The 13439-nt window shown below is 35.6% G+C and overlaps 1 protein-coding gene across 1 annotated transcript in view; it reads left to right on the plus strand.

Moving 5' to 3' along the window:
• The window catches only part of LOC122805580, a 119798-nt gene extending 108532 nt beyond the window's left edge, over positions 1-11266 (plus strand). Inside the window, exon 2 of the mRNA XM_044075807.1 lies at positions 10599-11266. Coding sequence (XP_043931742.1) covers positions 10599-10966 — 368 coding nt within the window. The 3' untranslated portion in view covers positions 10967-11266. The remainder of the gene's footprint in view (positions 1-10598) is intronic.
• Positions 11267-13439: the final 2173 nt, after the last annotated feature.

Below are 13439 nucleotides of genomic sequence, written 5' to 3' on the forward strand. Positions count from 1 at the left end.
ATTCAACCTGATCTGCCACTTCAATTCCTTAAATTCAGTTAAATCATTCCACAACCCCCATCTTGGATTCCTTTTAACCATATCAAAACCCATAAACCCAAAACTATGTCCAGGATGACTAAGAACATGTTTTGCAAGGGAATTGTTCTTGTTCTGCTTCCTAATATTATGAATGTGCTCATAGATGCTTTCTCTAAATCTTTGTGTTTTACCGACATAAAAACATTTACATTGCCGGCATAATGCTAAATAAATAATTCTAACAGAATTACAATTACAATGAAACACAGTTCTAACCAAGAAGTCATTCACTTTCACCTAATTTTTGCCAGTATATATTTACATTGATTACAAAAAACGCATCTAAAAGTCCCCACTTTTTTAGAAGTGGATAACTGAATATTATCACTAATGGCCTCTAGAAATTGTTTAAAATACTTACCTTTTCTATACACCACACAAGGTGTACTTCCCACAATTTCTAGATACCCCTCAAAACAAGCAAAAAAAGTTCCAATTTTTTCTTAAAAACCTCATAAATATGAACATGGTCGGTAGTATATGTAGTAACAAAAGAGTGAGAAAAATCCTTTTTAATATTCACTCTACTTCAGAATAAATCTAAATCATCACCCTCATCCTGACTTAATAAAGACTTGTATTGGCCCTCTTGTCTTTTATGGGTAACTTTGGTCCTAACTTTTTCAACCATATGATGTGGGTAAGCCCAGGATTCAAACATATCAGCTTAGACTTGAGCCTCAAAATGGAAAGTATCATCCTCCATAACCATTCTGGCTAACCATACAAATTGTCCTTTAATCACTCCCTTTTTTTTGATGTTCAGGATGGTTACTATTGTAATGCAAGAGACTGTTTGAATGAGTTGGTTTTCTGTAAATATTACTTATCAGTCTCTTGTTATTAATATTCTTTGAAATTTCCACATCCAAATAACTAATATGAGAGGCATTATATGAAAAGGTAAATTTTAAACAGGACAACGTGTTGTTCAAATAAACAAATTATTCAAAATCAAAAATAGAACTTTTCCAGATGATGAACTAATCGTCCGGAAAAAGGATATACAGTTCCCAGGGTGGTGGGTTAAACACGCCAAGCACTTGTTTCTTTTCCCATTGCAACATGATTATTTTAGCAAATATGGGGGGAGCACACCATGCCCATAATAACACCCTTCTTTTGTAAGAAATATTGACTGCCTAAAAAAAAAAAATAATAATTTTTTAGCAGAAGTTCCATCAAATTATCTAAAACATTGATGTCATCATTTGTGAGTTTTGTGGATTCCACTAAAAATCATGAAACCAATTCAAGCCTATATTATGAGGTATAACACTGAAAATATTCACAACATCCACCGTACCAAAAGTCAAGTTCTCAGAAAAACCCACCTTCCTGAGTTTCAAAAGAAAGTCCCAGGAATCCCTGCAAATGTGCATGAAAATCATCCTAAACATTGTTTTAATTTTAAATCAATATAATTTAACTAGGTGGTGGATCTTTGACTTAGATGGATTAACAACAGGGCTCATGGTGGGGTCTATAAAATACTTAAGTATCCTTGGGAGGCCAAAAAGTGAAGGCTAGATAAGAAATTTTGAATGTAAAAAATGCCATTCATCATAAATTGATCTGCTCCTGATCCAACATATCCTTGAGTAGCCAATCAATTTTAGCATAATATATGTGCATGTAATTCAAAGAAGTTTCTTCATAAAAAAATCACAGTCAAATAAAATCTTGTGCATTCTGTTCAGGTAGTCAGAGTTACTCATAATAACTACCTCCCACCCTTGTCAGGCTTCATGACCCTTATGTTTTTTTTTCCTGATTTAGTTTCCTCAGTAATTCAAATTCAGTATCAGAAAGGTTACATACCTTGCTCCTGGTTTAGCTTGTAAAAATGCCCTAAAATCAAACTCACAGAATTTTTGAAAAAACACTAAGGGGAATGCAAGGGGGTGGCGTTACATATACTGTCTCGATTTAACTCATTTGGTACATAAACAATGTTTTTGTTATTAAACAACAATTTTAAATTACATTTTTTCAAAAAACCTTTTAAGTCAATAATCAAATTTTCAATTTTAGATCTTACAGTGGGAACAACACCAATCAATGCTTAAAAACATACATACTGAATGAAAATGTTCTTACAAACAACTTCAATTCTTAAAGAAGCAGTAACAAAAATTAATAAAATACCTAAAAAATAAAATGCACAGCTAAAATTGTTACAAAACAATGTAACCTTTTTTTAAAAAAATATAAATACATTTAAACAACATAGGACCAGAGCTGCAAAATGCTAGCAATGGAAACATTTTCATTTAAACCAGGGTGAATGTAACCATTCAAGCTGATCTGCCAGTTCAATTCCTTAAATTCAATTAAATCATTCCATGACCCCCCCCCCCCCCGGATTCCTTTTAACCATATCAATTCCTATAAAGCCAAAGACTATGTTCAGAATGCCCAAGAACATGTTTTGCAAGTGAATTGTTCTTGTTCTGCTTCCTAATACCAAGAATGTACTCATATATACATTCTCTAAATCTTCTCTGTGTGTTACCAACATGAAAACACTTCCATTGCTAGCATAACACTAAATAAATAATTCTAACAGAATAACAATTACAATAACATAGTTCTAACCAAAATAATGGAGACTTTTAGCTGCATTTTTTATAATCAATGTAAATATGTACTGGCAAAAAATGAGGTGAAAGTGAATGACTTCTTACAATTAATTTGCAAAACATGTTCTTAGTCATCCTGGACATAGTTTGGGCTGCATACGGATTGATATGTCTTAAAAGGAATCCAAGAGGGGGCTGTGGGATTATTTAATTGAATTCAAGGAACTGAAGTGGCAGATCAGGTTGAATGCTTACATTCACCCTGGTTTAAATTAAAATGTTTCCATTGCTAGCATTTTGAGGCTCCGATCCTATGTTGTTTAAGAACGTTTTCATTTAGTATATATGTTTTTAAGCATTGATTGTTTTTTCATATCAGGCAATTTGTTTGGATGGTTATTTAGTTGAGTGGATTTTTTTATGTTAATTTCTAATGAAGTTTTTGATACAAGCTTGACAAAAGCACTTAAATATATTCTTTAAATAAATATTGTAGTGTTTTTACATTGCAGTTGTTTCTGTGCCCTCAGTCCACACTCGGGTTCATTTTTTTTTACCTTGCTTTATATTGTTTCTTCTGCCTCTTACTGGCTTAACTTAAACATTTTAGTTTATTTTCAATATGGAAAATGTTGTGCAGTTTCTTTTTTCCTTAATAATTATTAATTAAATAATGGCTACTTTCTTAATATGATACAGCTCTTCTTGTTTCACTGGTGTGATTTATTTCATTTTAGATTAAACACTTCTGCACAGCATTCTGTTTTAACATACACTCTGCCATGATATTTTAATGTTTTCTGTCTTGCCCACATGAAAGAAGGACACCTCATTTACTAGACCAAAATCTATGTGATAAGTGGAAAACTGTCCTATTTTATCATGTGTAACACAATCATTCCATTTTTTCATGCAGTATCCAATACCAGAGTTGGCCTTTAAACCTTCACTAAGCCACTTCAGCCGTACTGAAACATCTTCATTCACAAAATTGTATTTCTGAAACATTTTGCTCACAAATTTCTATCCAGAGGTCTTAAACATGTTAGAGAAGTGCAATCTTGTGCCTTTACTCTTGTGGACTTCAAGTGCCATTCTCTTTACATGATTTCAAATGGTATGTGCTAGACACTTTCAAATGTCCTCCCTCAGCTTTTCCCATGAACACTCCGTCTCAAATTACCCAAGTATATCACTTCTCAATGTTACTTCTACAGAAATTGTAGTCTTACCACTTTCCTAAACTACATAAGCAAATTACCTGTATGCATCATGTTTGCCGATTAGTCCCACACCTGTTTTGCACCCTCAAGACCTCCACTCTATAAAGGACATATTTGAGGAACTCTTTTATATTATGACCCACTGCTATTCAGTGGGCGGTGACTGCAAGAGTAAATCATAACAATATCTATTATGAGCTTTTTTCTTTTCTTTTTCCATAGTCCTTGCCATTTTTCTAAATGTTGCATGTCACCTTGTAGGCCAGTGCTGGCCTTGAAGTTGTGATTGTGGGCAGAAAGCTAATTTGCAGTACCATCTCTAACATTTTGGACATTTTTATAGTTTGTTCCTAATATATACTTGAAAATCTTGTTTTGTTTGTTGTTTGACTTTTCTAAATTTTGTTCTGTATGTATAAACCTATCTGTTTTGTTGTCTCTGTGGCTATGGCTAAATAGGTCCATTTGGGATCAGTCCACAACCCTGGTATTAAATCCGGCATCATTATCCATAGTTTTTAATTCTTCTCACTCTGTGACAACCTTGTGCTATTCAGTGCTGCTAACATACTCCATACCACAACCCTACAAGTCAGACACCAGTAACATTTCCTCAGTAGCAGTCAGTTATATCACCCTGTAAGTATAACTTAGGCATAACCAGTAAGGATGTTTGGGAGTCTAGGCAATGCTGCATTTCTGGCAGTTGGTGATTAATGTCAGATGGTGTTAATACTCCACATCCTGGATGTTTTGATAGTTTGTATAATTTAGCAATTCTCTTTGACTCATTGTGAGACCTGGCAATAACCCCATCTGTTTTCACTCTGTTTTCATGCTAGCCTGTACCCTGTTTACCAAGATGTCATTGCACATTCATACCTACCTTCCCTTTTTGTCATCATACTGATCCCATTGATGCCACGGGGTGCAGCTCTTTGCATACTACCTAAGCAGGCTAGCTCAAGACTCCTACTTCCAATTGGCTTGTCATCCTCTGTCTCAGATCATTGATCATAAATTAAGTTCTGCAGATTGGCTAAGTTTGCTTTAGGCTCCTTCCCCCCTCTATACCCACTGCTCTCCAAACCACATAAACTATGGTCTTTAAAAAGATCCCACTTATTTGGTAAAACATATCTGAATCATTAGTTTTCACATAAAAGTCTTGAAAATAGCATTCAGTTAAAGTCATAACTTCATCTTCTGGAAAAAAATAGGGTTTAGTTGTCATTTTTGGCAAAATTACAACCATTAATTAACCTGATAATGAAAAGTATGTCCAAAGGATCCAAAAAGGGACACATATGGTCACTTATTTACTCTTGATTGGCCACCAGATGCTGATTAGTGGTTGTTCTTCATGACATATTTGTGATGGGCTTCAATTCACTGATATACTCATGTCATTCCACCCCTTGTTTCCCATTGTCCCCTCAAACTTCTAGCTCACTGGACATTTGCAATCTACTCCTCAATGACGACGGGTTCCAGAGATTTAGAATGTTTAATCAACCTTGGAGAGTAATGCATCAAACTAAAATCCTAAAATCGCAATCTGATCCCACTGACGACCGGTTTCACAAGGAAATTCTCTCTGTTTTTCACAAACTCAGTTTTATTTTGGAGACCATCTCCACCTCCTTTTTCTAGTACATTAATCCTCATCTCCCTAGATAAAACTTAAACCCTGATACAGCAAGCCAGCATTGACCTAATAACACTGCTAGCCCTAATTAGCTTGCTGAGAAAGCCTTCCATGTTTCCTTACCTCATTACTAGCCATGCCAACTTTCTTGTTACAAGAACAATCTTATCTGAGTCCTCATGGTTTTCTGAAACCAACACATACTCTTGCTCATCTTAGAAGTAGCTGCATTTAACTATTTTCAAGGCAAAACAACTTGAATTTTGTAACTAACAAAACATTTATTTATGATCTTAAAACATGTTTTATTTTTCAAGCCGTTTCTTTAAATCTATTAGCTGGCATTTTTTGGAGTTTGTTATTTATATTATTTTATATTTAAACTTAAAATCTAATCTTGTAGCACCTGTCTCTAGAATAGTTCGACAGAAGCAAAATAAAGATGAGGACTACTGCAAAACTTATTTTAAAAGGATCTTAAGTCCAGATTATTGGATGACATTCCTCATCTATTCAGTTATGCAAGCATTGGCTCCTGGATGCATATTCCATTAAAAGTATGTTTTTTTTTTTAACCATACTACCTCACGTGTTGTTAATTTTTATCATTCCTAGTTTAGAGTTCACGAGTCCCAAAGTTTATTGTATAAGCTTCCAAAAACATCATGCCTCCAATACTGTTTTAACTGCAGCAGCATATTTGCTCAAACTTGCTAGATCCTATACCAACTACCCAGTAATACTAACTTGTAATTGGAATAAGATTATCAAAAATAAATTAGTGTCCCAAAGCAGAATGTATATCATTTAAATAATTAATTAAACCTGTGGACTGTCCTACCATCATAGATATCTTACAAATAAGGAATGTACTTTTTATTTAGTAGTGCATGAATCATTGGTATGTATCAACTGTCTTCTGATCTCTAAACATTTAACCCACTTCAGATTCAAAGTAAGAATGGAGACAAAAAAACTTTTCTGAACTTTTGGAAATGTTTTTTTCATTATTAGGTAAATCAATGAGTGCAATTTTCCCAAAAATGACAACTGACCCTTATTGTTGGTTTCAGGGGATGATGATGTGACTTTATTTGAATGCTATTTAAAAGAGTTTTATGTAAATATTAATGATTCAGATATCAATTACAAAACAAGGGGGTCTCATTAAAGACTATAATTAAAGGTAATCTTACCACTGCTGTAAATATTAATAAAGAAAATAAGTTCATCAGTGGTGTTGAATCTCATATGTGTAATCTCAGTTTTGAGCTGCAAAGTGATCTCAGTGAAATGAAAAAATAAGCATAAAGAAATGCAAGCCAATGCTTTAGAATGCCACTCAGCTTAATATATTTACTTCAGAAGCAAGATTTGTGGAATACGTTTTGGACTCAAATTCCCTGTAGACTCATTACAAATCTTACAACAGTAGACAAAGATAAAACCACTATTCATATTAAGCAGGCAAATGATTATGTTGTTACTGAACATGAAAGTATGACAAAGTGCTTTGTAAGTAACCATTTCTTCAAACAGAAATATCCATGTTTCAGATATAGGTAATTATAATAACTTTTCAAATTGCAAACTCAGATGTATCTGGTGAAGCTGCTAAAGCTCTTGGTAAGACTATTACTTAAGGAAGTTTTCAAGACTATGGATAATAAGGTACTTGACCATGATGGCTGTAACATATCACTTTATGACACATTTGTTTTCATTTTTGGAAAATCTTTATAATTATAATTATATTAGATATAGATGGGCTGCATAATCAGAAAGTAAATTGGTCATTAACAGTTTATGTATTAAATCCTCACTCAGACCATGAATTAATCAAGAATTATAGGCCGATATCATTAATCAGTCTGGTCATTTAGTTCTTACTTGTATTCTCACTAAAAAATGTAAAACCTGTTGCTCTTACCTTATAGCTATGTATCAATCTACACTTATGGAGCAACCACCCTGCACTACCTGGAACAATCTTCAAAGTCAAAGTCAAAGTGAACTTTATTGTCATTCAGAAATCGCACAAGTGCAAAAACTGAACGAAATTCTGTGTCTCCGGACTCAGTGTGCAGACAACATATAGACTATGTTTGCAGACATTTACACATATAACACCTAGATATTACATCACATACATGCAGGTAGACAGACTAATATTGCACATAATTAGAAACATATTTTAACACTTTTCAAACTGAACGCTTACTTGCATCTGAATTTAGTATTGCACAGGTACTTGGTTAAGACATTGCACTGATCCTTGCACAGAAAGAGACATCTGAGTATTGCATTGGCAACATTAGAGTACTGCACTATGGACCTTAGAATATTGCACTATGGTTAATTTATGAATTTGCATGCATTGCACTGAAAGAAGAGATATTTTACTGCAATGTTACTGCCCTAGATGGCCTATAAGTTACAGTCATGGTGAATATTGCACTAAGGTGAGACCGGTAACCAGGTTTATGCACAATTTAAGACAGATTCTACTGACTCAGTTGAACATCATGGAGTCTAGTGGTTATTAGAGTTCAGCAGCCTGATGACATTGGGGAAGAAGCTGTTCCTGAATCTCATAGTTCTGGAACATATGCTTTGGAAGCGCATTCCAGATGATAGATGCAGGAACAGTCTGTAAGCAGGGTGAGTGCAGTCTTTAATTATTCCTCTGGCCCTGCTGAGACATCTGGATAGGTACAAGTCATGGACAGGTGGTAAGGTGGTCTTAATGATCCTCTCAGCTGTCTTTAGCACTCTCTGGAGGGATTTGCGCTCAGAGGTAGAGCAGCTTCCATACCATACTATGAGGTTGTTCATCAGGATGTCCTCTATAGTACCTCTGTAGAAGGTAGTGAGAACTGTTGATGGGAGATTCGCTCTCCTCAGCCTTCTCAAAATGTGCAATCCCTGGTGCATTTTCTTGACTATGGCATTTGTATTTGTGTTCCAAGACAAGTCCTCATAATTACAATTTTGTAGTGCAATCCGTATTGCTTTCCAAATGCCTATATTTTTCCTCCGTCTATTTCCATAGAAATTGTATTTTTTTATTTATTTTAATTTATTCATTTTGTTTTATTTGCTTGTTACTTGGGTAAACTTGCTATATACAGACCTCTTTTCAGAGGCAAAATAGGGATACTATTTGGTTAAGTGACTTGCTCAGAGGGACAAAGAAGGCAAAGAGAGCCTGCACAATCTCCCGCATCCCTTCTATTTCTCTTTTTTTCTTTCTCCTTTCAAACTGACATTGTAGGAACATAAGCTAGTTTCTATTACTTGAGTATCTGCAGGTTCATAGGTACTAGGTTAATGGCCCTGAAGCCTTTCTAAGCCGAGCCCATAGGATTACCCTGGCATCGTGCCACCCGACCTTAGTTCCCAGTGCCTCTGTCGAGTAAAGCCACTGGAGTGATCCCTGGGGTGAATTTTCTATTTCCCATTCACTCAATTTCTCTTTCAAGATTTCTCTTGAAGATGGCCAGTGAGGCCCAGTATAACATTTATTTTCTTCTTTCTGTTTTTCATAATACTAGAGAAACATGTCTACCCTTAATATTTCACTTCAGACTCCTTGAATGCCATTTCTTTTCCTTTTATAGTTAAAATCTTTACTTTAGTTAGTTATTGTATTTTATTTGTAATGTTCTAATTTCATCTCCTGACATTATTTCTTGCAGAAAATTTTAAACCTAGCCAATTTCCTTTTTGGTGCTTGAATTAACCAATCCCATTTGTTGTTAAATTGCCCTTACCCTTCCCATGGTCAATAATTATATATTCCTCCTAGTGAGAATAACTGGGATCATACCATAGATCATTTGAGGGGGCCTATGCATGTAATAAAGCATTTAGGAGTTTCCACTGTCCATTAGTAGTACGGGGGCAGTCCTGGGGTAAATCTTCTGTTTCTCATCCATAAATCCAAGTTGTTCTAGAATAAAGGCAGGGATGAAATTTGTTTTATGTGGAAATGACCCTGTTCCAGAGCAGCAGTATCTGAGAGCTAAAGCTGTCCTTGCAAGCTCTACTGTTGATGTTGCAAAAGAGGTTTAGGAACCTAAACCAAGTATTTCTGATGTCATTTGACTTGCAGATGTGCGGATGTGCTGTAAATCCATCAGTACTAAGTCAGAAGATGCCTTGCATGCAAGACACAGGTCACCCCTTAGCAGTCTGTAGGATACCAAGAATAGTGACAAGGCTTTCAGTTATTCCATGTAAGACATATTGTTTAGGCCTTGTATCCTTTTAGTAAAGTATCTCTGTGGACATTCCAATTGTACTACTTTTTTCTGATTTACATATTCTCTAGTCTATGCTAAAAAGAACATTATTCCTGTGAACACTCTTTAAATACTCATTCCCCCTTTCCATAAAACCTTGATTCCTGCCTGCATGACCACTAAACTCTCTTCCTTAATGTGCTTTCTCTCCTATATCCCACACACTGCATACCCTAACCTAAGCATTTGTCTGCCAAACACTCTATATTTTATATCAAGATTAGGTTATTTTTACTTTACACAGATATCAAAATGCCTTACAGTACTTACATTAAAACAATTAATAACAAGATAAATATATTTGGAACATATTTTTCCATCTATGTCAGAAAAAAATATTTTCTGAAAGAAGTTGGAAAAGGAAGGGTGAGGTCAGTGGGATTGCAGAGGGTAATAAAGATGTGCAGACTCAGTAGGCCAAGTATTTATTTTCCATTGGTTTTATTCATCGACTTTGTTCATACCCAAAGAAAGTTAATCTGATTTAAGTGCTTTTAGTTGTACAGATACAAGTAGACCAAGTCTACCTTTCAGTGGCAACAGACATTTAAAACAAGTTAAATCAAAAGCATTAAACCATGCAGCCATGAATCAAAGGTCAGAATATGAAGAAGCTGAATGGAACCCAAATTCCTCATATTCTTCTATGTCTTAAATATTACAACCTTTTGCTGTCAATGTATGTTAAATAGAACTAAGAATGTTAGAGTTTTAGTTCATGCAGGACAACTTATGAGCCGACTTTTTTATTATTCTACAGGTGAAGAGAGAGAATACTGCTGGCAGATGCAAGTGCAGTGCAAAAGAGGGGAGAAGTTACAAAAAGCTTTTATTTATTTGAACCCAAGTTCTGCAGCGTATGGTGCAGCTACTCAGTTTGAACTCTACGGCACCTTCTTCTCAAAGCACAAGCGTTTCAAGCCTACACAAGTTGATTCAGACATGGGCATGGATTGTGGCATTCAGTTTGACGTGACAAAGCCAATAAGACAGATGGGGAATACATACAATTTTTGTGTGAAAGTGGCTTGCCAGGGTGAATCCATGTGTGACACTTCAGATCTAGTACTGAAGTGTCCTCCATTCTTGGTAACAAAATGGAACAGTTCAGCAAAGACTGTCGTGTAGCTGCGTTGTGTCTGCCTGTACACTATGTTCTTTCAGTGAATGTATTTCCAGGAACTTATAAATAAACGGAACATGAGGCAGCTGTCTCTAGACATAGACCTGTAACTCTTTGCTGACCTTTAATATTTTCATGGAGAGCTCAGCAGAGCACTGCACTTTGTCTTGATGCAAACATATATTCAGCTGATCTACATCCTGGGTGAATTCTCAGCCCCTCTGACTGAGTGACTTTATACCCCCCCCTTATCTGACAAATTTACCACTCTTACTGTGAAGCGTCAAATGAGGTCACTGATTCTTTTCTGGTATACCGTTCAATGGTTCTGACCAGTAAATATTTTCAGTATTCATAAATGAAATGATTATTTTATCACATGTATACATGAAAGTGAATCTGAATTTTTATTGTGTTTTTGACTGGTTTGTGCAGAATATTAGTGAATTTTATATTTTAATATGTAGTTGCCATTAAAACATCACATAAGTCTTCCTTTCTCATAAGTATTTAATGCTTCTAATGCCACATGTGAAAGATTATGATGCTGTAGAAAATAAACATTCCTTCTCCAAAGGTGAGATAGTTCCAATATTTTATTCTAATCCTCTGCCAAAAAGAAGCTGAGATTTTATAGTGAGAAAATGACAGCTCAGTCTGCTAAAGCATTTAAATGCATGTAGCAGCCATACCTGTTAACAGCCGTATACTAGTTCAGCACGAATCATAACATGAATATCAAGGCAACTCTGTGCAATTAAAAATGTATCTTGTCACATACCAGGTTAAGGTCCTTTGAGCAAGTGACCTGTGTGCCATATTTGACTTGTGAATGTGCAGCATTTCCATCAAAGCTGGGTCAGAGACTGCTCTATATGCAAGGCGCAGGCTGCTCATGAGCAATCTATATGACACAGAGTAAGTGACAATGATTTCAGTCTGTCCCCATAAGCCAGATCTTGAAGACCCTGAATTTTCTTTATAAGGAACCTTTGTGGTCTCTCCATTTGCTGCAGGTGTTTGGAAAGGAACATACCAAAGGGAGCAATTGTACTCTATTATTGGCCTGATAAGAGAAGAGTACAGGGGGGGTTATAACTTCTTTTTCTGGAGGCAATGCCTTTACTTATGAGATGAGCAATATAAAATGCCCTTCTTACAACTGTGGAGACATGTGCTGGCAACCTGTGTGTCCGGATCTCTCACGACTGACTGTGTGATTAGTTTTTTGCTATTGATGTGGTAGTTTGCAGAAACATTACCCTTGCTGAAGGGGATGATAATGCATTTTGTTGCATTTAGTTTAAGACCATGAATTTGGCACCAGTCATTAGTCTGCGTAAGACGTTCTTGTAGGATGTTGTCATTGGTAGGGGTTTCAATGATTGCTCCCAGTTTGCAGTCATCAAGAAACTTTGGTTCTTTCATAGGTTCATAGGTAGGTACTAGGCTATCGGCCCAAGGGCCTATGTAAGCCTAGCCAGCAAGGTTCCATAGCTTACGCCAGTCAAGAAAGTTATTTTCCTGTGTCACTGTCGAGCAGAGACACAGAAGTGATCCCTGGGGTGTATTTCCTATTCATTTCCATTGTTTAAAATATTCAAATGAGCAGTGCATCACATTTATTGGAGAATCAGCTGTTTCTCTGTAGTTTTAGTTGTGGCCTTCTGAGCCTGTAGCATACATTAAATGATAGAAGACTTTCCTTCATGCTGCAATGGTTTCTGAATTATGCAAAATGGTAGCCCTATCTATTTATTTCTCTGCTCAGTGTCTGATAAGTTCCAAGTAAACAGTGGAGAAAACAGACATACTCCATCTATAGGAGATATTTATGAATGTGTAGGTTTATGGAGTTTAAAAGCTCTTACTGAGTTCTGGGCCTATGTATTGTATACAATGCATATGAGTACAACTTTGAGTGTTAGACAGGTTATATTATAATAGTGTATAGACTTACTGCTTAATCTTAGGAATCAGGAAAATGATATCAAAAGAATGATATGCAAGTGTTTGACCTGTGCCCTAACTTACAATTCTACTGTTTTTGGTACTTACGACTATGCCTTTTCTAGTGGCATAATGTACTCATAATGTAATCTTTTCTTTCGTTTAGCCAGGTGAAAGTTTTTAAAACTGCAGTGGTAGTAGTCTACTTGACAATATTATACACCAGTAACACGAGGTACTTATATCAAGGAAACATTTGTTATATAGATTTGCACATTACTGTACCAAAAGCAGCACTGCTCAACTTCCAGGAATAATTATGTCCATGACTGTTAATCAGAGATGACTGACAAATCTGACTGCAGCTTTTCTCTATCTTTATATCTATCAGTATGTCTGTTGATCTGTCTTTCTCCATGTATGATATATGCATGTTCATTATAGTCATTCCCTTTGCAGGTTAGCCTCTGTGAGACAGTTGACTCTTATTTCAGTCCAAGGCCTTGGCATACTGTGCTGTAACTCTAG

Source organism: Protopterus annectens, chromosome 6.part1 (genome assembly GCF_019279795.1).
Source record: "Protopterus annectens isolate FY-2018-M chromosome 6.part1, PAN1.0, whole genome shotgun sequence".
Taxonomy (NCBI): Eukaryota; Metazoa; Chordata; order Ceratodontiformes; family Protopteridae; genus Protopterus; species Protopterus annectens.